Source organism: Bos indicus, chromosome 6 (genome assembly GCF_029378745.1).
Source record: "Bos indicus isolate NIAB-ARS_2022 breed Sahiwal x Tharparkar chromosome 6, NIAB-ARS_B.indTharparkar_mat_pri_1.0, whole genome shotgun sequence".
Lineage (NCBI taxonomy): Eukaryota > Metazoa > Chordata > Mammalia > Artiodactyla > Bovidae > Bos > Bos indicus.
Window position 1 is genome coordinate 66,867,786 of NC_091765.1, and position 26,271 is coordinate 66,894,056.

Below are 26,271 nucleotides of genomic sequence, written 5' to 3' on the forward strand. Positions count from 1 at the left end.
TATCTACTTCTTAAAAAGTTATCATTAAGGATAGATTTATGAAATTGTCATTGTGTTTACTGCTTTACAAATAGGGTTTTGGTGTCACTTTTTTTCATTTCAGAGTTTGGAAGGTTTATGGAGTACTCTGACGATAATGAGTAGGTTAATTTGGCCTGAGGGTAGTGGCCCAGTAAAAGGGCTGTAATTAGAAATAAGGGGATCCCCTGGTGACTCGGTGGTAAAGAATTCACCTGCCAGTGCAGGAGATGGGGGTTCAATCCTTGGGTCAGGAAGATGCCCCAGAGAAGGAAATGGCAACCCATTCCAGTATTCTTGCCTGGGAAAACCTATGGACAGAGAAGCCTGGCAGGCCACAGTTCTTGGGTTGCAAAGAGTCAGGCACGACTTAGCGACTAAACAACAACAATAAGAAATAAAAGGGGAGTTTGAGGCCTGCTGTGGCAGGATGTCATGCCCAGGCTACTGCTTACACACTGAATAAAAGCTCTCCAGAGAAATACAATCAATAGGAATAAGATTTATTACAAGGAATTGGCTCATGGGATATGGAGGCTAAGAAGTCCCTTTGCGACCCCATGGATTGTAGCCTGCCAGAGAATTGTCTGTCATGTAGTTTGAAGGCCAGAGAGTGATGGTGTAGATTCCAATCCATGTCTGTAGGCCTGAGAACCAGGAATGTCCAGGGAAGATCAGTGTACCGGATCAGTCAGGTAGAGAGTGAATTCCTTCGCCTTTTTGTTCTATTCAAGCCCTCAACAAATTGGATGATGCCCACCTATACTGGGAAGGGCTAACTGCTTTACTCAGTTCAGCAATTCAAATGTTCATCTCTTCCAGAAACACCCCCAGAGACACCTAGAAATAATATTTAACCAGGTAGTTGGGCATCCTTTCAACCAGTGAAGTTGAGTCATAAAATTAACCATCACAGATATTTTCCTTGAGTTGTACAGGATCCATGTTTTGAGCCAAGAAACAACATAGTAAAAGTTGTGCTTTAAGGAATATTGGTCAATTCGGGTCATAAGAATGGCTTCTTTATGGATCTGCTTCTGCTAATTAATCCAGGGCACTAAAAGGAGTATGTGCTAAGTGCAGGAAGGGATTCATAGAATAGATACTGTGTAGAAGGGCCCAGTGGAATTTGGTGAACTTTTGTGATTTTTTTTTTTCCAGATTTGTAGGGTAAAAATACCATTGATAGAAATAGGGAGTGTTATGGCAGAAAGTGAAAAGGAACTAAAAAGCCTCTTGATGAAGGTGAAAGAGGAGAGTGAAAAAGTTGGCTTAAAACTCAACATTCAAAAAATGAAGATCATGGCATCTGGTCCCATCACTTCATGGGAAATAGATGGGGAAACAGTGGAAACAGTGTCAGACTTTATTTTTGGGGGCTCCAAAATCACTGCAGATGGTGACTGCAGCCATGAAATTAAAAGACGCTTACTCCTTGGAAGGAAAGTTATGACCAACCTAGAGAGCATATTGAAAAGCAGAGACATTACTTTGCCAACAAAGGTCCATCTAGTCAAGGCTATGGTTTTTCCTTGTGGTCATGTATGGATGTGAGAGTTGGACTGTGAAGAAGGCTGAGCGCCGAAGAATTGATGCTTTTGAATTGTGGTGTTGGAGAAGATTCTTGAGAGTCCTTTGGACTGCAAGGAGATCCAACCAGTCCATTCTGAAGGAGATCAGCCCTGGGATTTCTTTGTAAGGAATGATGCTGAAGCTGAAACTCCAGTACTTTGGCCACCTCATGCAAAGAGTTGACTCATTGGAAAAGACTCTGATGCTGGGAGGGATTGGGGGCAGGAGGAGAAGGGGGCGACAGAGGATGAGATGGCTGGATGGCATCACTGAATCGATGGATGTGAGTCTGAGTGAACTCCGGGAGTTGGTGATGGACGGAGAGGCCTGGCGTGCTGCGATTCATGGGGTTGCAAAGAGTCGGACACTGAGCAACTGAACTGAAGTTCATCTAAGGTAGAATGAACTAGAAATGATAGCAAGACAGGCATCCCAGAGGAATGTCCAGTGGGCAAATAGGAACATATGACAATTTCTGGAGGGAAGGAAAGGCTGCAGAGAGAAATTTCAAAGTCATCAGCCCATTTAGAGGTGATTCTGAAGTTAGGAGTTTGACTTACATTCTCAAGGGAGAATATGTGACAAGGTAAAAGACTGAGCTTTGAGTTCAAAGGCACCTATTTCAGCCTTTGGAGAAACTTCACAGGCTGTGTTTGACAAGTGCTACTCTTCTGAGATCCCAAAGCATGTGGCATATTTCTTGGGTTGACTTCAGTGCTCTGATACAGAGCCAACTTTCATAAGACAGTAATTCCTAATCTGCAAACTTATAAAATAACCTGTTATATTTTAGTTTGCAAGTCAGAATAAAAGATATCTCGGTTTAAATGTCTAGTTTTATAATAAACAGAAGTATATTCTGAACAAATTTAAGGCTCACTTGACTAAGAGTTCAACCAGATGACATTTTTTTTGTTTTGGTAGAAAAATAACTCAAAGCCTTGTCCTGATAATAGAGCTGTCTTTCATTTTATATGAGCAAATGATTAGGGAAGGCTTCTCTGAAGAAGTGATACTTAAGCTGATATATGTAGAAATCTGAGTTTTTTTGTTATCAGAATTCTTCAGTGGCTTTCCCAAAATTTGTTTTAAAGACTTATTGAAGCAAAGTAACTTTTTTTCCTCTTTTGCGAGATGCTGTGTATGCTCTGTGTGTGTGTGTGTGTGTGTGTGTGTGTGTGTGTGTGTATGTATGTGTGTGTATTAGTTGCTCAGTCGTGTCTGACTCTTTGTGACCCCATGGACTGTGTAGCCTGCCAGGCTCCTCCGTCCATGGAATTCTCCAGGCAAGAATACTGGAGTGGGTTGCCATTCCCTTCTGCAGGGGGTCTTCCCAACCCAGGGATTGAATCCCGGTCTCTCTCATTGCAGGCAGATTCTTTTCCATCTGAGCCACCAGGGAAATCCCAAAGATGCTGTGAACTGTACTTAAATAAGAAAATATTCTGTTTTTTCTTATATAGTCTAAGGGGAACCAGAAAAAAAAATGATGTGTTGTATAGAAAAATAAAAAAAATAATAAAAGGCCATGGTTTTAAAATTCATAGATCACTTTACTGAAACAGTGGTATGAATCATTCAGTGATGTTTAAATGCTTTCATATGCCAGGGACAGAGAGATGAAATGTTGATACAATCCCTGCCTTCAAAACATAGCTATAGGAAGTAGAATTTTACAGTGATTATCTGATGAAAAAAATCCATATTTTGACCAATTTTACAATTACTCAGTGTCAAATTTAGCAAATGGAAAGAATATTTCTTATATATTTCTAAATACAAATTCTTGTACATAAATTCTAATTTTTAGTGTGAGTTTAGAGTTGATGCTGTATATTTGCTTTTTAGGGTTGCTCTAAAAGTTCTGGTTCTCATACTTAGTAGCTGTGTAGTCTTGGGAAAAATTATGTAAACTAGCTAAATTCCAGTTTCTTTCATTATGAATAAAACAGTATCAAACAGTAAGCATAGCGCCTACCCCTTTCTAAGTGCTGAGTAGTGTGCTCAGTCACTCGGTTGTGTCCGACTCTTTGTGACCTCCTGGACTGTAGCCCCCCAGACCCCTCGGTCCATGGGGATTTTCCAGGCAAGAATACTAGAGTGGGTTGCCATTTCCTCCTCTAGGGGATCTTCCCAAATAGGGATCAAACTCACGTCTCTCTCATCTTCTGCATTGGCAGGCAGATTCTTTACCACTGCACTACTTGGGAACCCCTTTATTACAATTTCCTAATGGGAGACATGGTATAATTTTTTTCTCAGGTGTCCTTTGGATCTGTTTTAGATGATTTGCATATAAACTTGAAGATGAGAGGCAATATTCTTTTCAGTTGTTTTAAAGTCTAGTCCGAGATAATCATTTTATGATTGCATTTCATAATGGAATCTGCTAATTCTTTTTTATTTATTAACTGTTATTCTATGTAATTTGCCTATTTTTTGGTGCTATAGAAGAAATAATGCTTACATCCCAGTGCCTACCCCTCACTGTTCTTGGAACAAATTATAAGAATATAGAGAAATAAAGATTGTCTATTTATTGTTATTCATTTAAGTTAATGTACTAACTTAAATTCCTGTGAAATACAAAGAAATTACTTTAAAGTACTAATTATTTCTCAGTAAAAGTAAGTTGAAGATATGGGATCATTAAACTTTGCAAGCTTTTGCAAGAAGCATTAACATTTTTATGCAGATAATTTGGTTCTTATTTGTGAAAGACTGTGGTCTTTCACAAGGTGCTTAATTTTATTTGGGAAAGTATCATTGGGAAATAACAAATGCTGGAACAGAAAGTAAACATTTAAACCCTATTACACCTCAATTAAGTTAGAATGAACTATTAGCAAAAACCTCGCATTCTTAAGATTGCCTTTAAAATGGCAGCCATTTGCTAAGGTTTTAAGATTTGCTTCAAGTATATTAGAAGTGTGCTGAAAATAAAACTATTAATCATCTGACAAATTTAGCCGCATACTGTGTTGCTGGCACTGAGAGATTTAGAGGTTTAAACAAAAAACAAAGTGCCTGCCATCCAAGAACTTATATTGTTTTCTGATCTTTAAAAATCACCGTGTTGGTGGTGTTTTGGTTTGTGTGCTTCAGTTCAGTCAGTTCAGTTCAGTCGCTCAGTCGTGTCCGACTCTTTGTGACCCTGTGAACTGCAGCACACCCGGTCTCCCTGTCCATCACCAACTCCCAGAGTTTACCCAAACTCAGGTCCATTGAGTCGGTGATGCCATCCAACCGTCTCATCCTCTGTCGTCCCCTTCTCCTCCTGCCTTGTCTTAGTTGTGTCTCACTCTTGCGACCCTTTGGACTGCAGCCCTCCAGGCTCCTCTGTCCATGAGATTTTTCTAGCAGGAAAACTGGAGTGGGTTGCCATTTCCCTCTCCAAGAGATGTTCCCAACCCAGGAATCGAATCGGCATCTCCCGTGTCTCCTGCATTACAGCCGGTGTCTTTACCCACTGAGCCATTTGGGATGTTGGGAGTTGAAAAATACTAGCTGATGTTAATATTTTAGCATTATCTCATAAATCCATGGTATTTCATTATTCTTGAAACTAAATTTTAGTGGCCTTCTAAGGTATTAACCTTATTTATGTGCGACATTTTCTAAAGTAGTTCTTGAAATTCACTTTCTAATACATGGTTAATCTGTATTCTATTTGGTGGTCATTGGTAAGTTGTTATAACTGGGAGTAAAGTCCAGTATTTGAGAGGTGGAGCTTCTTGTTCTTGCCTTGTTTTAATCCCAGAAATACTAGAAACTGTGTGACCTTGAACTAGTTCCTTAACCTCCCTAAGCCAGTTTTTCTCATTTGTAAGAGGTGGGGAGTGGGGCATAGTGCATTCATAGTACCAACTACATAACATTGATTGAAAATTAAATGATTTATGAATTGATAAAGCCTCCAATAAATCTGTCTAGGTTGGTCATAACTTTCCTTCCAAAGAGTAAGTGTCTTTTAATTTCATGGCTTCAGTCACCATCTGCAGTGATTTTGGAACCCCCCAAAATAAAGTCAATCACCTAGACGGCATATTAAAAAGCAGACACATTACTTTGTCAATAGAGGTCCGTCTAGTCAAGGCTATGGTTTTTCCAGTAGTCATGTATGGATGTGAGAGTTGGACTATAAAGAAAGCTGAGCACCAAAGAATTGATACTTTTGAATTATGGTGTTGGAAAAGACTCTTGAGAGTCCCTTGGACTGCAAGGAGATCCAACCAGTCCATCCTAAAGGAGATAAGGCTTGGGTGTTCATTGGAAGGACTGATGTTGAAGCTGAAACACCAATACTTTGGCCACCTGATGCGAAGAGCTGACTCATTGGAAAAGACCCTGATGCTGGGAAGGATTGAGGGCAGGGAGAGAAGGGGACGACAGGATGAGATGGCTGGATGGCATCACCGACTCAGTGGACATGGGTTTGGGTAAACCCTGAGAATTGGTAATAGACAGGGAGGCCTGGTGTGCTGCTGTTCATGGGGTCACGAAGAGTCGGACATGACTGAGCAACTGAACTGAACCAATAAATCTGAGCTGCTCTGTGCCAGTGATATTCATTATATAAATTGTTTTTAGTGTTTTTTTCAGAGAAGGACTAATGAACGTCAAAAAGAAAAATTCATTCATAATCCCACTCTTTGTTTAGATTTGTTAAAGTAGGAAGTAGCAGTCCACATTTTCCACCTTTTCATCTCACTGCAGCCAACTCCCACCAGTGGAATTACTATTAATAATCGAATATATTCTTCCCAGATTTCCCCAGTGCTTATATATTGACATAAAAGCTGGGCAACTTTGAACAAAATGGGGCTAGAAAATGGGTAGCTTTCCTCAGCAATCAGTGCAAAGAAATAGAGGGAAACAATAGAATGGGAAAGTCTAGAGATCTCTTCAAGAAAATTAGAGATACCAAGGGAACATTTCATGCATAGATGGGCACAATAAAGGACAGAAACAGTATGGACCTCACAGAAGCAGAGGATATTAAGAGGTGGCAAGATTACACAGAAGAACTACACAAAAAAGATCTTCACGACCCAGGTAATCACAATGGTGTGATCACCAACCTAGAGCCAGACATCCTGGAATGCCAAGTCAAGTGGGCCTTAGGAAGCATCACTACAAACAAAGCTAGTGAGGTGATGGAATTCCAGTTGAGCTATTTCAAATCCTAAAAGATGACGCTGTGAAAGTGCTGCACTCAGTATGCCAGCAAATTTGGAAAACTCAGAAGTGGCCACAGGACTGGAAAAGGTCAGCTTTCATTCCAATCCCAAAGAAAGGCAATGCCAAAGAATGCTCAAACTACCATCTCACACACTAGTAAAGTAATGCTCAAAATTCTCCAAGCCAGGCTTCAATAGTACGTGAACCATGAACTTCCAGATGTTCAAGCTGGATTTAGAAAAGGCAGAGGAACCAGAGATCAAATTGCCAACATCCATTGGATCATTGAAAAAGCAAGAGAGATCCAGAAAAACATCTTGTTTCTGCTTTATTGACTGTGCCAAAACCTTAGACTGTGTGGATCACAATAAACTGTGGAAAATTCTAGAAGAGATGGGAATACTAGACCACCTGACTTGCCTCCTGTGAAACCTGTATGCAAGTCAAAAAGCAACAGTTAGAACTGGAAATGGAACAACAGACTGGTTCCAAACTGGGAAAGGAGTATGTCAAGGCTGTATATTGTTACCCTGCTTATTTAAGTCTTATGCAGAGTACATCATGAGAAATGCAGGGCTAGATGAAGCACAAACAAATCAATATTGCCAGGAGAAATATCAGTAACCTCAGATATGCAGATGGCACCACCCTTATGGCAGAAAAGCAAAGAAGAACTAAGAGCCTCTTGATGAAAGTAAAATAGGAGAGTGAAAAAATTGGTTTAAAACTCAACATTCAGAAAACTAAGATCATGTCATCTGGTCCCATCATTTCATGACAAATAGATAGGGAAACAGTGGAAATCATGACCGACTTTATTGGGCTCCAAAATCACTGCAGATGGTGACTGCAGCCATGAAATTAAAAGACAGTCTTGGAAGAAAAGCTATGACCAACCTAGACAGCATATTAAAAAGCAGAGACTACTTTGCCAAAGGTCCGTCTTATCAAAGCTATGGTTTTCCCAGTAGACATGTATGGATGTGAGAGTTGGACTATAAAGAAAGCTGAGAGCCAAAGAATTGATGCTTTTGAACTGAGGTGTTGGAGAAGACTCTTGAGAGTCCCTTGGACAGCAAGGAGATCGAACCAGCCCATCCTAAAGGAAGTCAGTCCTGAATATTCATTGGAAGGCCTGATGCTAAAGCTGAAACTCCAATACTTGGCCACCTGATGCAAAGAACTGACTCATTGGAAAAGACCCTGATGCTGGGAAAGATTGAAGGCAGGAGGAGAACGGACGACAGAGGATGAGATGGTTGGAAGGTATCACTGACTCAATGGACATGAGTTTGAGTAAACTTCCAGGAGCTGGTGATGGATAGGGAGTCCTGGCATGTTGCAGTCCATGGGGTCGAAAAGAGTTGGACATGACTGAGCGAATGAACTGAGCTGATTGAGTTTACCTGAAGGATGGATTATAAGTGCTATATCCTAAATGGTGAGAGTAATACGGAAGCAACAAATAACAAGTAGATGCAGGAAATTCTGGCTGTATATTTAGGCTGTGAGGGAAGAAGAAAGTTTCTGCTAGTTTTAGTTCTATGTCCAAGAAGGAAATACAACCTCATTTAGAGTCTACCACATTGATAGATTCTCAAAGCTAGTTAAGATTGGCAATGTACATTGTTGCTTAGCTTGCAGTTTTAAAACATCGTACACACCCATACCCTGTGGCATTATGCCTCTACTGTCACTCTTGACAGTTATACTGCCCCACTTTCTTCACATGACTCTAGATCATCCTGCAAGACGCGCCTCCTCCAGAGGTCAATGTCCCAGCTATTTGCTTCCAAAAGAGCCTGAGCATACCTATCTTATAAAATTGCTGTTTGTGGTTCTTTTTCACATTTTGACTATAGCTTTCTAGGGTAATGACCGTAATTTAATCACTTTTGTATTCTTAGCATCTAACATGGTAACTGGCATAAATTAAGATCAGTATGGCTCAGTGGTAAAGAATCTGCCTGCCAATACAGGATACACAGGTTCAGTCCCTGGGTTGGGAAGATCCCCTGGAAGAGGAAATGGTAACGTACACCAGTATTCTTGCCTGGAAAATCCCATGGACAGAAGAGCCTGATGGGCTCCAGTCCATGAGGCCTCAGATAATCGGGTACCACTGAGTGACTAAGCACACACACAGCCAGCTATTGGGGACATTAGCCACTTTTTAAAATCTAGTATGAACTCCAAATCGGGAATAGTGAAGTTAATTCAGTTGTAAAATTAACCTCATTTGGATTTTGTTCCAGTGTAGAGTGGAGAGTAAATAAACTTGTCCTTAGAAGAATTCTGTTTACTAGGTTTGAAAGAAAAATAAAATCCTTAACCTTAGTATTCAAGTCTGTCTTCTCTCCCTACTTTCACAAATCCTCAGCAACTTTTCTTATACCTTTCTTCATAGAAAAAGTAGAGGTCATTAAGCATGAACCAGGTATCTCAGTTCCTTCTTATGTCATCTTCACCTGCTTTCTTCTGACTTTACATGAAGCAGTAACTCCCTTCCTTGTAATAGTAGTCCTTTCATCTGTGTTCTTAATTCCATTCCTTGTTACTTCTCGATAGCTTCAACCAACACTGTCCATTCTCTCTCCTCTCCCCTGCCTTGCCTTCTCCATGGGCTTCTTCCTTGCATGCTGTGTGTGTGTCCAGTTCTCTCTTTTTTTTCTTGCCCGGTTCTTTCATCCTTACTGCCCTTTGCCTTCCCTTCCCTTGCAGTGGCTACTTTCACCCTTTATTCCTTTCAGACCTAAACTTGATGAAGTAGACTCCTCCGTCAACTTCTAATCATGCCTTAACCCACTGAAGGTCTCACTTTCTTCTTTACTCTCCATGTCAACAATTTCATACTCCCTACTTAATAGCAGACATCCTAATAACCACATACCACAGACGTGATCCCTTTGTGGCTTTTGTTACTCTGATGACTCCCTTTTTAAAAAACTTTTATTTTTAATTGAAGGATAATTGCTTTACAGAATTTTGTTGGTTTCTTCCAGACATCAACATGAATCAGCCATAGGTATACATATGTCCCCTCCGCCCCCCCATCTTCGTCCCCATCCCACCTCTCTAGGTTGTTACAGAGTACCTGTTTGAGTTCCCTGAGTCATACAGCAAGTTCCCGTTGGCTATCTATTTCACATACGGTAATGTAAGTTTCCATGTTCCTCTCTCCATACCTCCCACCCTCTCCTTTCTCCCTCCCCCACCCACCATGTCCATAAATCTGTTCTCTATATCTGTGTCTCCACTGCTGTTCTGCAAATAATTTCATCAGTATCAGCTTTCTAGATTCCATATATATACATTAGTATACAACATTTATCTTTATTTTTCTGACTTCACTCTGTATAACAGGCTCTAGGTTCCTTCCATCTCATTAGAACTGACTCAGATTGTTCCTTTTTATAGCTGAGTAACATTCCATTGTATATATCCATTCATCTGTTGATGGACATCTAGCTTGCTACCATGTTCTAGCTGTTGTAAACAGTGTAAATATTTTGAAATTTCCTGCTTTCTTGATTTCTCCAACATTTCCTCTTGAATCTTACTTCACTTCCCTATCACCTTGAAGTTTCTTTCCCTAAGGAATCCCATATCCTTCAGTCCAGTTCAGTTCAGTCACTCAGTCGTGTCTGACTCTTTGCGACCCCATGAATTGCATCACGCCAGGCCTCCCTGTCCATCACCAGCTCCCAGAGTTCACTCAAACTCACGTCCATCGAGTCGGTGATGCCATCCAGCCATCTCATCCTCTGTCGTCCCCTTCTCCTCCTGCCCCCAGTTCCTCCCAGCATCGGAGTCTTTTCCAATGAGTCAACTCTTTGCCTGAGGTGGCCAAAGTACTGGAGTTTCAGCTTTAGCATCATTCCTTCCAAAGAACACCCAGGGCTGATCTCCTTCAGAATGGACTGGTTGGATCTCCTTGCCTGGTGTCAATTGCTCTCTCTGTGCCTAGGAGTTGTAGGTACTATATTTCTACTTGTGAACTTCTGATCAAAATCCTCAAAATGCTGGACCTCTTCAATTTTATATCCTACGTAAAACTTTTCAAACTAGATTTATTATCTTCCCCATGATGCATCCAGTTACTTCTAAAACCTGGGACATGGTAAAAAAGACCATTCACCATGAAGGTTTGAAACCACAGCATCATCCTTGATAACTTTTTTGTGTATAATAAGTCAGAATACTTGTCTCTGTTACCCAAATATTATCTTGATTTAATCTCATTTTATCCATCCTTTTTGCTACTGTCTTGATTGTAATCATCTTTATCCCTTCCCTGAATTATTTCAGTATCTTTCCATTGGTTTCTTGCCATTCCTATTTCTAACCAGCCTGCCACCCAACAGTCCATCCATTACTCTGCAGCAGGATTGAGCAAGTAGAAATAGGATCATACTCTTCTATGAACCTTTAGTGATTTTCCAGTTTTTTGTTTGTTTGTTTGTTTTTATGAAATGAAAATCCTTATTTCTAGGAATGGCAGTAGGACTGAACCTTCAAAATGTGATTCCTGCCTACCTTTTGGGTCTTCTGTTTCTTCCTTCCATGGAAGAGTAAACTGATATATTCAAACACTAAAGAAAAACTGTTAAAGCAAAGCATTGATTTATCTTTCGTGGTAAACTAACAAACTCTTTAGGTAATTAAGGAATTCTTTTAGTTGGATTCAACTTTGTACATAAGGTATTTTGGGAGACTATATCCTGAAAATATTCTTCTTAGGTAGCCCTTTGGATGAATTATTTCTTGAAATAACAGTATAATTCTGTGTAGCAGAAGTATGTAAGTGTTGGCTTCATGTAGCATTTCTATTTAATATGATGCATTCATTTTTAATATATAGGTCATATAGCTTTTATTTTTTTTTTGTTTTGTTTTGTTTTTTTTTTTTTTTTCACTTTTTTTTTTAAATTTTATTTTATTTTTAAACTTTACATAATTGTATTAGTTTTGCCAAATATCAAAATGAATCCGCCACAGGCATACATGTGTTCCCCATCCTGAACCCTCCTCCCTCCTCCCTCCCCACACCATCCCTCTGGGTCGTCCCAGTGCTCCAGCCCCAAGCATCCAGTATCCCGCATCGAACCTGGACTGGCAACTCGTTTCCCGCATGATATTCTACATGTTTCAATGTCACTCTCCCAAATCTTCCCACCCTCTCCCTCTCCCACAGAGTCCATAAGACTCTTCCATACATCAGCGTCTCTTTTGCTGTCTCGTACACCAGGTTATTGTTACCATCTTTCTAAATTCCATATATATGCGTTAGTATACTGTATTTCTGTTTTTCCTTCTGGCTTACTTCACTCTGTATAATAGGCTCCAGTTTCATCCACCTCATTAGAACTGATTCAAATGTATTCTTTTTAATGGCTGAGTAATACTCCATTGTGTATATGTACCACAGCTTGCTTATCCATTCATCTGCTGATGGGCATCTAGGTTGCTTCCATGTCCTGGCTATTATAAACAGTGCTGCGATGAACATTGGGGTACACGTGTCTCTTTCCCTTCTGGTTTCCTCAGTGTGTATGCCCAGCAGTGGGATTGCTGGATCATAAGGCAGTTCTATTTCCAGTTTTTTAAGGAATCTCCACACTGTTCTCCATAGTGGCTGTACTAGTTTGCATTCCCACCAACAGTGTAAGAGGGTTCCCTTTTCTCCACACCCTCTCCAGCACTTATTATTTGTAGACTTTTGGATCGCAGCCATTCTGACTGGTGTGAAATGGTATCTCATAGTGGTTTTGATTTGCATTTCTCTGATAATGAGTGATGTTGAGCATCTTTTCATGTGTTTGTTAGCCATCTGTATGTCTTCTTTGGAGAAATGTCTATTTAGTTCTTTGGCCCATTTTTTGATTGGGTCATTTATTTTTCTGGAGTTGAGCTGTAGGAGTTGCTTGTATATTTTTGAGATTAGTTGTTTGTCAGTTGCTTCATTTGCTATTATTTTCTCCCATTCTGAAGGCTGTCTTTTCACCTTGCTAATAGTTTCCTTTGATGTGCAGAAGCTTTTAAGGTTAATTAGGTCCCATTTGTTTATTTTTGCTTTTATGTCCAATATTCTGGGAGGTGGGTCATAGAGGATCCTGCTGTGATGTATGTCAGAGAGTGTTTTGCCTATGTTCTCCTCTAGGAGTTTTATAGTTTCTGGTCTTACATTTAGATCTTTAATCCATTTTGAGTTTATTTTTGTGTATGGTGTTAGAAAGTGGTCTAGTTTCATTCTTTTACACGTGGTTGACCAGATTTCCCAGCACCACTTGTTAAAGAGATTGTCTTTAATCCATTGTATATTCTTGCCTCCTTTGTCAAAGATAAGGTGTCCATATGTGCGTGGATTTATCTCTGGGCTTTCTATTTTATTCCATTGATCTATATATCTGTCTTTGTGCCAGTACCATACTGTTTTGATAACTGTGGCTTTGTAGTAGAGCCTGAAGTCAGGTAGGTTGATTCCTCCAGTTCCATTCTTCTTTCTCAAGATTGCTTTGGCTATTCGAGGTTTTTTGTTTTTCCATACAAATTGTGAAATTATTTGTTCCAGCTCTGTGAAGAATACTGTTGGTAACTTGATAGGGATTGCGTTGAATCTATAAATTGCTTTGGGTAGTATACTCATTTTCACTATATTGATTCTTCCAATCCATGAACATGGTATATTTCTCCATCTATTAGTGTCCTCTTTGATTTCTTTCACCAGTGTTTTATAGTTTTTTATATATAGGTCTTTAGTTTCTTTAGGTAGATATATTCCTAAGTATTTTATTCTTTCCGTTGCAATGGTGAATGGAATTGTTTCCTTAATTTCTCTCTCTGTTTTCTCATTATTAGTGTATAGGAATGCAAGGGATTTCTGTGTGTTGATTTTATATCCTGCAACTTTACTATAGTCATTGATTATTTCTAGTAATTTTCTGGTGGAATCTTTAGGGTTTTCTATGTAGAGGATCATGTCATCTGCAAATAGTGAGAGTTTTACTTCTTCTTTTCCAATTTGGATTCCTTTTATTTCTTTTTCTGCTCTGATTGCTGTGGCTAAAACTTCCAAAACTATGTTGAATAGTAATGGTGAAAGTGGGCACCCTTGTCTTGTTCCTGACTTTAGAGGAAATGCTTTCAATTTTTCACCATTGAGGATAATGTTTGCTGTGGGTTTGTCATATATAGCTTTTATTATGTTGAGGTATGTTCCTTCTATTCCTGCTTTCTGGAGAGTTTTTATCATAAATGGATGTTGAATTTTGTCAAAGGCTTTCTCTGCATCTATTGAGATAATCATATGGTTTTTGTTTTTCAATTTGTTAATGTGGTGTATTACATTGATTGATTTGCGGATATTGAAGAATCCTTGCATCCCTGGGATAAAGCCCACTTGATCATGGTGTATGATCTTTTTAATGTGTTGTTGGATTCTGATTGCTAGAATTTTGTTAAGGATTTTTGCATCTATGTTCATCAGTGATATTGGCCTGTAGTTTTCTTTTTTTGTGGCATCTTTGTCAGGTTTTGGTATTAGGGTGATGGTGGCCTCATAGAATGAGTTTGGAAGTTTACCTTCCTCTGCAATTTTTTGGAAGAGTTTGAGCAGGATAGGTGTCAGCTCTTCTCTAAATTTTTGGTAGAATTCAGCTGTGAAGCCATCTGGACCAGGGCTTTTGTTTGCTGGAAGATTTTTGATTACAGTTTCAATTTCCATGCTTGTGATGGGTCTGTTAAGATTTTCTATTTCTTCCTGGTCTAGTTTTGGAAAGTTGTACTTTTCTAAGAATTTGTCCATTTCTTCCACGTTGTCCATTTTATTGGCATATAATTGTTGATAGTAGTCTCTTATGATCCTTTGTATTTCTGTGTTGTCTGTTGTGATCTCTCCATTTTCGTTTCTAATTTTGTTGATTTGATTTTTCTCCCTTTGTTTCTTGATGAGTCTGGCTAATGGTTTGTCAATTTTATTTATCCTTTCAAAGAACCAGCTTTTGGTTTTGTTGATTTTTGCTATGGTCTCTTTTGTTTCTTTTGCATTTATTTCTGCTCTAATTTTTAAGATTTCTTTCCTTCTACTAACCCTGGGGTTCTTCATTTCTTCCTTTTCTAGTTGCTTTAGGTGTAGAGTTAGGTTATTTATTTGACTTTTTTCTTGTTTCTTGAGGTGTGCCTGTATTGCTATGAACTTTCCCCTTAGGACTGCTTTTACCGTGTCCCACAGGTTTTGGGTTATTGTGTTTTCATTTTCATTCGTTTCTATGCAAATTTTGATTTCTTTTTTGATTTCTTCTGTGATTTGTTGGTTATTCAGCAGCGTGTTGTTCAGCCTCCATATGTTGGAATTTTTAATAGTTTTTCTCCTGTAATTGAGATCTAATCTTACTGCATTGTGGTCAGAAAAAATGCTTGGGATGATTTCTATTTTTTTGAATTTACCAAGGCTAGCTTTATGGCCCAGGATGTGATCTATCCTGGAGAAGGTTCCATGTGCGCTTGAGAAAAAGGTGAAATTCATTGTTTTGGGATGAAATGTCCTATATATATCAATTAGGTCTAACTGGTCTATTGTATCATTTAAAGTTTGTGTTTCCTTGTTAATTTTCTGTTTAGTTGATCTATCCATAGGTGTGAGTGGGGTATTAAAGTCTCCCACTATTATTGTGTTATTGTTAATTTCTCCTTTCATACTTGTTAGCATTTGTCTTACGTACTGTGGTGCTCCCGTGTTGGGTGCATATATATTTATAATTGTTATATCTTCTTCTTGGATTGATCCTTTGATCATTATGTAGTGACCTTCTTTGTCTCTTTTCACAGCCTTTGTTTTAAAGTCTATTTTATCTGATATGAGTATTGCTACTCCTGCTTTCTTTTGGTCCCTATTTGCATGGAAAATCTTTTTCCAGCCCTTCACTTTCAGTCTGTATGTGTCCCCTGTTTTGAGGTGGGTCTCCTGTAGACAACATATGTAGGGGTCTTGTTTTTGTATCCATTCAGCCAGTCTTTGTCTTTTGGTTGGGGCATTCAACCCATTTACGTTTAAGGTAATTACTGATAAGTATGATCCCGTTGCCATTTACTTTATTGTTTTGGGTTCGAGTTTATACACCGTTTTTGTGTTTCTTGTCTAGAGAATATCCTTTAGTATTTGTTGGAGAGCTGGTTTGGTGGTGCAGAATTCTCTCAGCTTTTGCTTGTCTGAAAAGCTTTTGATTTCTCCTTCATACTTGAATGAGATCCTTGCTGGGTACAATAATCTGGGCTGTAGGTTATTTTCTTTCATCATTTTAAGTATGTCTTGCCATTCCCTCCTGGCTTGAAGAGTTTCTATTGAAAGATCAGCTGTTATCCTTATGGGAATTCCCTTGTGTGTTATTTGTTGTTTTTCCCTTGCTGCTTTTAATATTTGTTCTTTGTGTTTGATCTTTGTTAATTTGATTAATATGTGTCTTGGGGTGTTTCTCCTTGGGTTTATCCTGTTTGGGACTCTCTGGGATTCTTGGACTTGGGTGATTATTTCCTTCCCCATTTTAGGGAAGTTTTCAACTATTATCTCCTCAAGTATTTTCTCATGGTCTTTCTTTTTGTCTTCTTCTTCTGGAACCCCTATTATTCGAATGTTGTAGCGTTTAATATTGTCCTGGAGGTCTCTGAGATTGTCCTCATTTCTTTTAATTCGTTTTTCTTTTATCCTCTCTGATTCATTTATTTCTACCATTCTATCTTCTAATTCACTAATCCTATCTTCTGCCTCTGTTAATCTACTATTTGTTGCCTCCAGAGTGTTTTTAATTTCATTTACTGCATTATTCATTATATATTGACTTTTTTTTATTTCTTCCAGGTCCTTGTTAAACCTTTCTAGCATCTTCTCAATCCTTGTCTCCAGGCTATTTATCTGTGATTCCATTTTAGTTTCAAGATTTTGGATCAATTTCACTATCATTATTCGGAATTCTTTATCAGGTAGATTCCCTATCTCTTCCTCTTTTGTTTGGTTTGGTGGGCATTTATCCTGTTCCTTTATCTGCTGAGTATTCCTCTGTCTCTTCATCTTGTTTAAATTGCTGAGTTTGGGGTGTCCTTTATGTATTCTGGCAGTTTGTGGAGTTCTCTTTATTGTGGCGTTTCCTCACTGTGTGTGGGTTTGTACAGGTGGCTTGTCAAGGTTTCCTGGTTAGGGAAGCTTGTGTCGGTGTTCTGGTGGGTGGAGCTGTATTTCTTCTCTCTGGAGTGCAATGAAATGTCCAGTAGTGAGTTATGAGATGTCTATAGTTTTGGGGTGACTTTGGGCAGCCTGTATCTTGAAGCTCAGGGCTGTGTTCCTTTGTTGCTGGAGAATTTGCTTGGTATGTCTTGCCCTGGGACTTATTGGCCCTTGTGTGGTGCTTGGTTTCAGTGTCGGTATGGAGGCATTTGATGAGCTCCTGTCAATTAATGTTCCTTGGAGTCAGGAGTTCCCTGGAGTCAGGGTTTGGACTTAAGTCTCCTGCTTCTGGTTATCGGTCTTATTTTTACAGTAGTTTCAAAACTTCTCCTTCTATACAGCACCATTGATAAAACGTCTACATTAAAGATGAAAAGTTTCTCTACGATGAGGGTCACTCAGAGAGGTTCACAGGGTTACATGGAGAAGAGAAGAGGGAGGAGGGAGTTAGAGGTGACCCAAATGAGATGAGGTGAATCAATAATGGAGAGAGTAGGGTAGCCAGTAGTCACTTCCTTATGTGCACTCCCCAACCAGACCACTCAGAGATGTTCACGGAGTCATACAGAGAAGAGAAGAAGGAGGAAGGTGACAGAGGTGGCCAGAAGGATAAAAGGGGGGAATGAAAAGGAGGGAGACAGATCCAGCCAGTAATCAGTTCCCTAAGTGTTCTCCACCGTCTGGAACACACAGAAATTCATAGAGTTGGGTAGAGTAGAGGGGTTAGGGAGGAGACACAGGCGACCTGGTGGAGAAAAAGGAGAGTCTAAAGGGAGAGAGAGCAGTCAAGCCAGTATTCTTGCTCCCTAGTGAAAAATGGGTCCTGAAGATTGGGTTCTTAAAGGTACAAAATTGATAACAAATACATAAAAGCAAGAATTAAAAATCTAGAGTAGAGTTTGGAATTTCAAAAATACAATGTTAAAGAAAAGAAGAAGGAAAAGAAAGAGAGAAAAAACGAACAAATAAAAACAAACAAGGTCGCGAAAATTGTAAAGAAAGTACAGGTACAAAATTGATAACTAATACCAAAAAGCAAAAATTAAAAATCTAGAGTAGAGTTTGGAATTTCAAAAATACAACGGTAAAAAAAAAAAAAAAAGAAGAAGAAGAAGAAGAAGAAGAAAAATAAAGAGAGAAAACAGACAAATGAAAACAAACAATGTCACAAAAATTATAAAGAAAATACAGGTACAAAATTGATATTATTCAGATATACAATGTTATATAGAAGAAGAAGAGAAAGAAACAAAGAAGAAGAAAAAAAGAAGTCACAGAAATTATATAAAAATAAACTATAGGTACAAAATTGATAACAAATACCGAAAAGCAAAAATTAAAAATCTAGAGTAGAGTTTAGAATTTCAAAAATACAATGTTAAAGAAAAGAAAAAAAGAAAAAAAAAAAAAAAAAAAAACAAGGTCAAAAAATTATAAAATATATACATATGAAGTTTGCTGAAGAAGAAAAAAATAGGGTCTTTTTTTTTTTTTTTTTGCAAAGTAATAGGTTATAAAAGTGAAAATTAAAGGAACAATAGAGGACTTAAAAAAATTTTTTTTAATTAAAAAAAAAGAAAGAATGATCATAAAAATAATAAAAATATATCTAGGACTTTCTTGGTGGTGTTGTGTGTTCAGTTCATTTTTGGCTAGTTCCTTGGTCAGACTTATATTTCTCACGATCTATAGGCCCCTTCCTATGTAGTCCGTAGTAACCACAGGGTTTTGGTCTATTGCCTGTAGCTTCCAAGGCGTTTCCCTCTGTTATATCTTCTTCTGTTTGCTAGTCTCTTCAGTATCTGGTTTCCACCCTGACACAAAGGGGACGGTGGAGGACACTTTTTTTTTTTTTTTTAGGCTTACTTGTTCAGTCGCGCTGTGGGGAGGGAGGGAGGAATGCTGCAAACAAATAACACTGGCGTGGGCTCACAGTGCCTCAGCCACCCTGGGTCTGCCCCCGCTCACGGCGCGTGTAGCCTCCCTGTCCACACTGCTCGGACTCTAGGTTGTTCCGCCGGGAACAATCCGAGGCTGGCCCTGGGCTGCATGCACCTCCCAGGTCCAAGCCGCTCAGGTTCAGGCACTCGGGTAGTCCTCAGAGGCGCAGACTCAGTTGGGCCTGCGTTTTGTGCTCTTCCCAGGTCCGAGCAGCTCAGGTGATGAGGTGTTTGGCGAGCGCCAATGCTGCGACTTACCGCCTCGCTGCCACTCGGTTTTCTGGTTGTAACACCGGCGCACCTTCTCAGGCAGATGTTGACCGTCCAGACCCCCAAGAAGTTTTAGTTAGCAAAGAAGCCCGCTTACAGTTTTATAGATAATGTCTCTCTGGGGCTGCGATTGCCCCCTTCCGGCTCTGGCTGCCTGTCACCGGAGGGGGAAGGTCTGCAGCCGGCTATCTCTGTTCAGTCCTTTGTTCCGTGCGCGGGCCTGACGGTTTTAGGTTAGGACTGGCTTTTCGCGTGGTAGGTATCCCACAGTCTGGTTTGCTAACCCAAATTATTTCGCTCAGATAGCGCTCAGGGTATTCAGGTCAGATTCTTACTCTCAGCGATGCAGCCCGCACCGCGCCTCCCTGCCCAGCCCCCGCTTGCTAATGGCGGATGCAGGCGTCTGTGCTGCTTCTCCGCTGGGGGAGTTACCGTAGGGCTCGCAATCTGCGAGTTTTAATTGTTTATTTATTTTTCTCCCTGTTATGTTGCCCTCTGTGCTTCCAAAGCTCGGCACAGATTCGGCAGTGAGAAGGTTTCCTGGTGTTTGGAAACTTCTCTCTTTTTAAGATTCCCTTCCGGGGACGGAGCTCCGTCCCTCCCTCTTTTGTCTCTTTTTTTTTGTCTTTAATATTTTTTCCTACCTCCTTTCGAAGAGTTGGGTTGCTTTTCTGGGTGCCTGATGTCCTCTGCCGACATTCAGAAGTTGTTTTGTGGAATTTACTCGACGTTTAAATGCTCTTTTGATGAATTTGTGGGGGAGAAAGTGTTCTCCCCGTCCTACTCCTCCGCCATCTTGGCTCCTCCCTCCATATAGCTTTTAGAATATAGCTATCTCCTAAGCTTCTTGACAACAAATTTGAGTATTTAGCTCCATAATAGAAAATAAATCTTTACTTTAAAATAAGTGCCTTTTTATGACAAATACTAGTTCTTTACAGATACATGGGAGACAATAAGGAAATGAGACAGATCTTTTTAAGACCTTGTTGGAATCATTGGATGCGAAATGCTGCTTAACTAGTTACATGGTTTTCTATGATACAAACTTACTATTCTACTCTTAAGGAAAACGCTTTGTGGAATCCAATTCATGCCATTTTTTATGAAAAGCTGTAAAAACTTTGGTAAAACTTTAGCACAAAGCAAGAGATTTAAGGCAAATCAACCTCAATTAATGTGCCTTTCTTTTAAAAAGAATTGAATATATAGAATGAAAACCTGCACTTTCAAAAAGGGTTAAAAATTCTTATTTTCCTTTCTAGGGATCAGCTATAGCCAATTCAGAACTGTTTTAACCAGTATTTCTATTAAATGATAGTTAGGGGTGTTAATGGGGTTTCCCAGGTGGCTCAAGCAGTAAAGAATCCGCCTGCCAGTGCAGGAGATGCAGGAAACAGAGGTTCAATCCCTGCATCGGGAAGATCCCCTGGAAAAGGAAATGGCAACACACTCCAGTATGCTTGCCTGGGAAATGCTATGGACAGAGGAGTCTGGCAGGCTAAAGTCCATGGGGTCGCAAAGAGTTGGACTCAACTTAGTGACTGAATACATACACTGTGGGTGTTAATATGCTGGTATAATGATTTTTTAAATGTCTGGGTGTTTATTTTCTTTTGAGTTTATTTTACTCATCCTATCTACCAGATGAGAAGCTCTCCAAGAGCGGATAATGTATCTTGTGCACTTTTGGATCCTTGATACCTGACATGGAGAGCACGCAGGAAATGCTTCATTTATGAATAAACCCATCCAGTGTTAATTTTAATTTTATTCCAGAATTACTCAATTAACATAATGGTTCAAAATCTCACAGGAAAAAAAGAATTGAAAAACTTAGTAACTAAATTTTCAGATGAAGCAAGCTGTGGAATTTAAGTTTTACAAATTCTCTGGCTTCCCCTTTTAGCATTTAACAGATCACCCTAAATTTTTAAATCACTTTAAGTTATAAACTAAAATTAAAAAAAAAAAAAAACCATTATGTGAGTTTTGGGCTTGAGATTCTTTTTAAACTTTTTTTTTTTTTTTTTCAATTTTAGGAAAGAGAAAAAATATGTGGACAGATGCTGGAAAGATGTTACTGTTGGGGACTTTATTCACCTTTCCTGTAATGAGGTCATTCCTGCAGATATGGTTTTACTCTTTTCCACTGATCCAGATGGAATCTGTCACATTGAGACTTCTGGTCTTGATGGAGAGAGCAATTTAAAACAGAAGCAGGTGGTTCGGAGATATGCAGAGCAGGTAAAAAATGTGTTCTCCATTGGTGATATTAACATTTTCTTTTCAGAAGATGACTGAGCTCATTTTCACATGTACAGATAAAGAGATGTTTCAAATATATTTTTACCTTTACAAAATAGAAGTCTCGAGGGCTTAATGTAATTCCAGATATCAGTAGAAGTGTGCCATATTTCATAGATAATAGGATATAATGACTTCGAAGTTCAGACATTTCATTCTGACAATCACATTTCTGGGAATTGAATTTACGAAACCTAACAGTTTTGGAAAATTCTTTTGTAATAGAAATGATCAACTTCTGTTTTTCTTAAGCTTCTATTTGTATGTTGTTTTATTGAAGCTGGAGATATCATTTGGTTATTGTTCCTAAAATCTGGTAATTACTTACGTATCAAGGCCTTTTAAGACTTTCATAACTTCTCATGCCACAGAGCTCTGACTCTTCACATACTGTGGAGAGGGAAATAAGAACTTTGAATTTATATTAACACAAGTTTGAGTAACATTCAAACAGTTCTGTCATTTAATTACTGTGTGGTTTTGGGGAGGTCACTTAAACACTTTATGCCTCAGTTTATTAAAGTGGAAATGATGACACCTCCCTCATAGCCTGTTGTGTGACAAAATGAAGAAATATATATAAAAACATCATGCAAAGTGCCTATCAGTTTTTCTTTCCTTTCTCTGGAAGCACTTAAAATGAGGTATTTTATTTTATTTTAATTTTATTTTATTTTTAAACTTTACAATATTGTATTAGTTTTGCCAAATATCGAAATGAATCTGCCACAGGTATACAAAATGAGGTATTTTAAAATATAACTTTTTTTTTTACTTGAACTACTATTAAGTCACGTTTCTTACAAACCAAAAATATTGTAACCTCATTATATCCTTTGGTAAATTTGATCTTGTCACTATAAGTCCATCTTTCTACCTATAGATTAATTTAGATCCTCTGATTGTTATGCCTCTCAACTTCCTGTCATTGTCACATTTGTAAGCATTTTCACACTTAAAACATTGGTAAAAATCCTCTACCACTTGGAAATTACATACCACTAAATACCTACTTTGAGGGGTGATACCAGTTGATTAATCAGCATACTTTACATTCAGTTAAGGGTAAGCTCTCCAGACTCTTATGGCCTCAATTATAATCCTGACTCTAAAAACCTTCTTGTTTTGAAACCTTTAGCAAATTATTGGTCCTCTTTGTGTGTATCTTTCCTCATCTGTTAATTAGGCCTAATTATAGTATCTAGTGAAGAAGAAAATAGTTAAGATGTTTAAAGGGCATAATATAGATTCTAACTCATTAGAAGAACTCAGTAAATATCAATTATTAGCAAGCCAAATCACACGATCATATGACTCATTTTTCAAATGTTTGCTGATACACATATCAATACTTTGAGATGTATCAGTAGCATTTATCTTATCCAAAAAACCATATAAAAAAAGGAAAGGATATAAGATTGATGTGGCTTGTTCTTAGTGAATCCATGCATTATACAAGCCATGCCTATTTTCTGTAAGACACTGTTTATTCACTTGTTGGTTTCATAAAGCATTTTAAAATTATTTTTTGACCTATTACAGAATTTTGTGACATCTATCTAGATTTAATTTTTTAAATAAAATTTGCTGAGATTAAATGCATGCATGCTCAGAGTACTTATATACAGTATGCATGCATGCTAAGTCACTTCAGTTGTGTCTGACTCTTTGTGACCCTATGGACTGTAGCCCGCCAGATTCTTCTGTCCATGGGGTTCTCCATGCAAGAATACTGGAGTGGGTTGCCATGCCCTCCTCCAGGGGATCTTCCCGAACACAGAGATTGAACCTGTACCTCTTATGTTTCCTACATTAGCAGGTGGGTTCTTTACCACTAGTGCCACCTGGGAAGCCTATATTACATGCATATGTGTGTGTGTGTGTGTATGTGTGTGTGTGTGTATATAGATATACACTTAATCTCAGAAACTACCTATATGTGTAAAGAACAATAAGAAAAGTATTTTCAGCTTTTCAGTGTCTTTCGGATAAAAGAGTGTGTTTTGTAGGAGAAGCTCCCTCCTGCAGGGAGTCCTGCATGAATTTCGGTGTACAGTTCAGCCATTCTTATCACCTGAAGATATTTATTAATGCTCTAGGACCATTCTCATCTTATCTATTCATTCATAATTATGTGTGTACTTTCCTTCATTTGGGCAATTTTTGACATATATTTTGTGACATGAATACCTTTTATCTTAGTGAAAGGATAAACACTTAAATCTCAAGATTTAACCTTTAATTTTTGTGTGGTAATTTTTGAAATATATATATTTTTAGGACTCTGAAGTTGATCCTGAGAAATTCTCCAGTAGGATAGAATGTGAAAGTCCAAACAATGACCTCAACAGATTCCGAGGCTTCCTGTGAGTGATACAAGACTTTTCCTTTGTGGGTGTGAGTGGAATTGTATGTTGCAGTTATATTTAACTAAAAAAAAAAACAAAACTTTTGTGTACTTATACCCAAGTTAAATCACTAAAGGCTGTAAGTTAAACCACCTACAAATTTGGCTTATTTTAATTATTTGATAAATATTTACCTATGTATATTTTTAAAACAACAACAAAATCTTGTTCTTAAAATAACCCTAGAATCTCTTTCAGTGATATATGAATGATTTACATGAGCTCCATGTTAAGCCCAAGACATCTTAGTTATTTGGAAGAAAGTGTTTGGACAGACATAGCAGCTTAAGTGACATAACAGGATGGTGTCCTTCTGTCCTATTAGAGTAGGTGGGCAACTCAGTTAGTAAAAGTTAGCCAATGACTTTGAAACACATTTAAAAAAAACTATGGGAATCCACAACAGCATCCATCTGGAGGCTTCCTATGGCATCTGTATCCCTTTCCAATGGAAGCTAGAATTTAGGGTCTTAACCTGATTTCTGGCTGGCTTCTGCCATTTAAGTGCTTTATTTTTTGATCCAAGTTACCGACTGTGGACCCTGGCTGATCCAGGGTGTTCGAAGCGGGGACGGTGTCGGCGAGGATCAGGATACAATAGCTTCAATTAGATATTAATTAGAGATGTAAAGAGTAATAGAATGAGGATAGCTCAGTAGGAAAATTCAGTGGAGAAAAGAGGCTGAGTAGCTTGGTTTACGCAGGAGACCAATAAAACTTCAAGACAAGAAGTTTGCACCACTTACGTAGGCCGCAGGCGTCCTTCCGTTCTCCCCAAGGAGAGGAGACACTGAGGCCTCCCCGGTCGGATCTTTGAAGCCCAGGCATAATTAGTAAGCATGGCAGGTTCCGCGCTCCAGATGGAGACTCAGCCAGAGTGAGAGAGAGAGAGACATGGGGAGACCAGTATTTCGAGAAACTGATCCCAATTCTTTATTTTCCATGGTCTACTTTTATACACTGAGATGTTATGCAAAAGTCACGGGGGGTCAGCAGTCCTGACTTTTATCAAAGTCAGGTGCTTCATACAAATGTATACAGAGGTCTTAGGGGTGTTACATCATCTTCTGGCCAGGGGGCCTGCTGACAATTTATGACCCTCTCCTTGTGACAGCGGTCAGTCAACCAGGACACTTATTTCTCCAGGGGTGATTATTCTTAAAACAGACGTCACCCAAATAAAGTTACATTCCTATAGGGTAAGGGTATAGTGGGTTTTAATTAAGGAAAGAATTTACTTAGCCTAAGGTCTAACGTGATTAATATCAAAGGTTAATACTTATTTCTTCTATATATTCATTAATGTGTATAAGGGCAGGAGATGTGGAGACTTAGCAACAAACATTGGCTAAACAAATGAAAAACCCTTCACCAATACAATTTCTAATCAGCCCATTATACTAATAGTTTTCTAACTTTTCTAAGAAACCTGTTTTTAGAAGGCTTAAAGCATCTTGTGCCTCTCACGGTTGGGAGGTTGTGAGCAATCACATGTGGCCGGACAAGCCTGTCAGGCAGGCCAGAGAACCTTCAGAGGAGTTTGTAGGTTAAAACACTCTTGTCACACCCAGGAGTTTTTATTAACTGGAGCTCTAGATTAACTCCTTCTCCGAAAGAGGTGGTGGGCGACAGCCCCCCGTAAAGTCAGAGGTGTAGGTGAGAGCACAAAGTAGTAAAGTAGGCAGGCTCTGGTTATGGGGGTAGATGCTCGAAGATTTCCAGGGGGACTCCTGAGGCTCGATCCCGCCTTTGCGTATGTCGAGCCTCCTTCCTCGTGACCTTTGCCACGGGCGAAGTACCTCACTCTGGCCCCCAACCACTGACTCTTTTTATCCTTCCTAATGTTTAAGAGAAGTCAGTTAGACCTACTTCATAGTGATGATCTTATAAGAAGATGGCAGAGAAAAAAAAAAGTTCCTAAATCATCTTTTGACACCAGAATCATCCTGATACCAAAAGAATACAGAAACATTTAAAGGAAGGTGTATAGCCCTCGTGATCATAGATGCAAAAAATTTATACAGATTAATAGCAAAGCAAACCCAACAATATATGAAGAGGAAAGTAATAATGACTCAGTAGGACTTACACCAAAAATGCAGTGTTGGATAACATTAGAGGATCAAACAATGTAATTTATAATATTAGCAAACCGTAATTAACAAATGGAAAAGAAAAACCAGGTGAGAATCTCCTGGACATAGAAAAACTTTGACAAAATCTAACTTCCATTTTTGCAAACTGAAAATATAAGGAAATTTTCTCTTCTTATTGACGGGCATCTATAAACACCACACAGCTAGCATCATGCTTAGTGTGTTGTGTGCTGAGTTGCTCAGTCGTGCCCGACTGTTTCTGA

At 38.8% G+C, this 26,271-nt stretch overlaps 1 protein-coding gene across 7 annotated transcripts in view; it reads left to right on the forward strand.

Moving 5' to 3' along the window:
• ATP10D (ATPase phospholipid transporting 10D (putative)) overlaps positions 1 to 26,271 on the forward strand; it is a 145,802-nt gene that overhangs the window by 41,321 nt on the left and 78,210 nt on the right. For all 7 annotated transcript variants that reach the window (XM_070791389.1, XM_070791386.1, XM_070791387.1 and 4 more), the window contains 2 exons: positions 21,240 to 21,444; positions 23,785 to 23,870. In XM_070791389.1, coding sequence (XP_070647490.1) covers positions 21,240 to 21,444; positions 23,785 to 23,870 — 291 coding nt within the window. The remainder of the gene's footprint in view (positions 1 to 21,239; positions 21,445 to 23,784; positions 23,871 to 26,271) is intronic.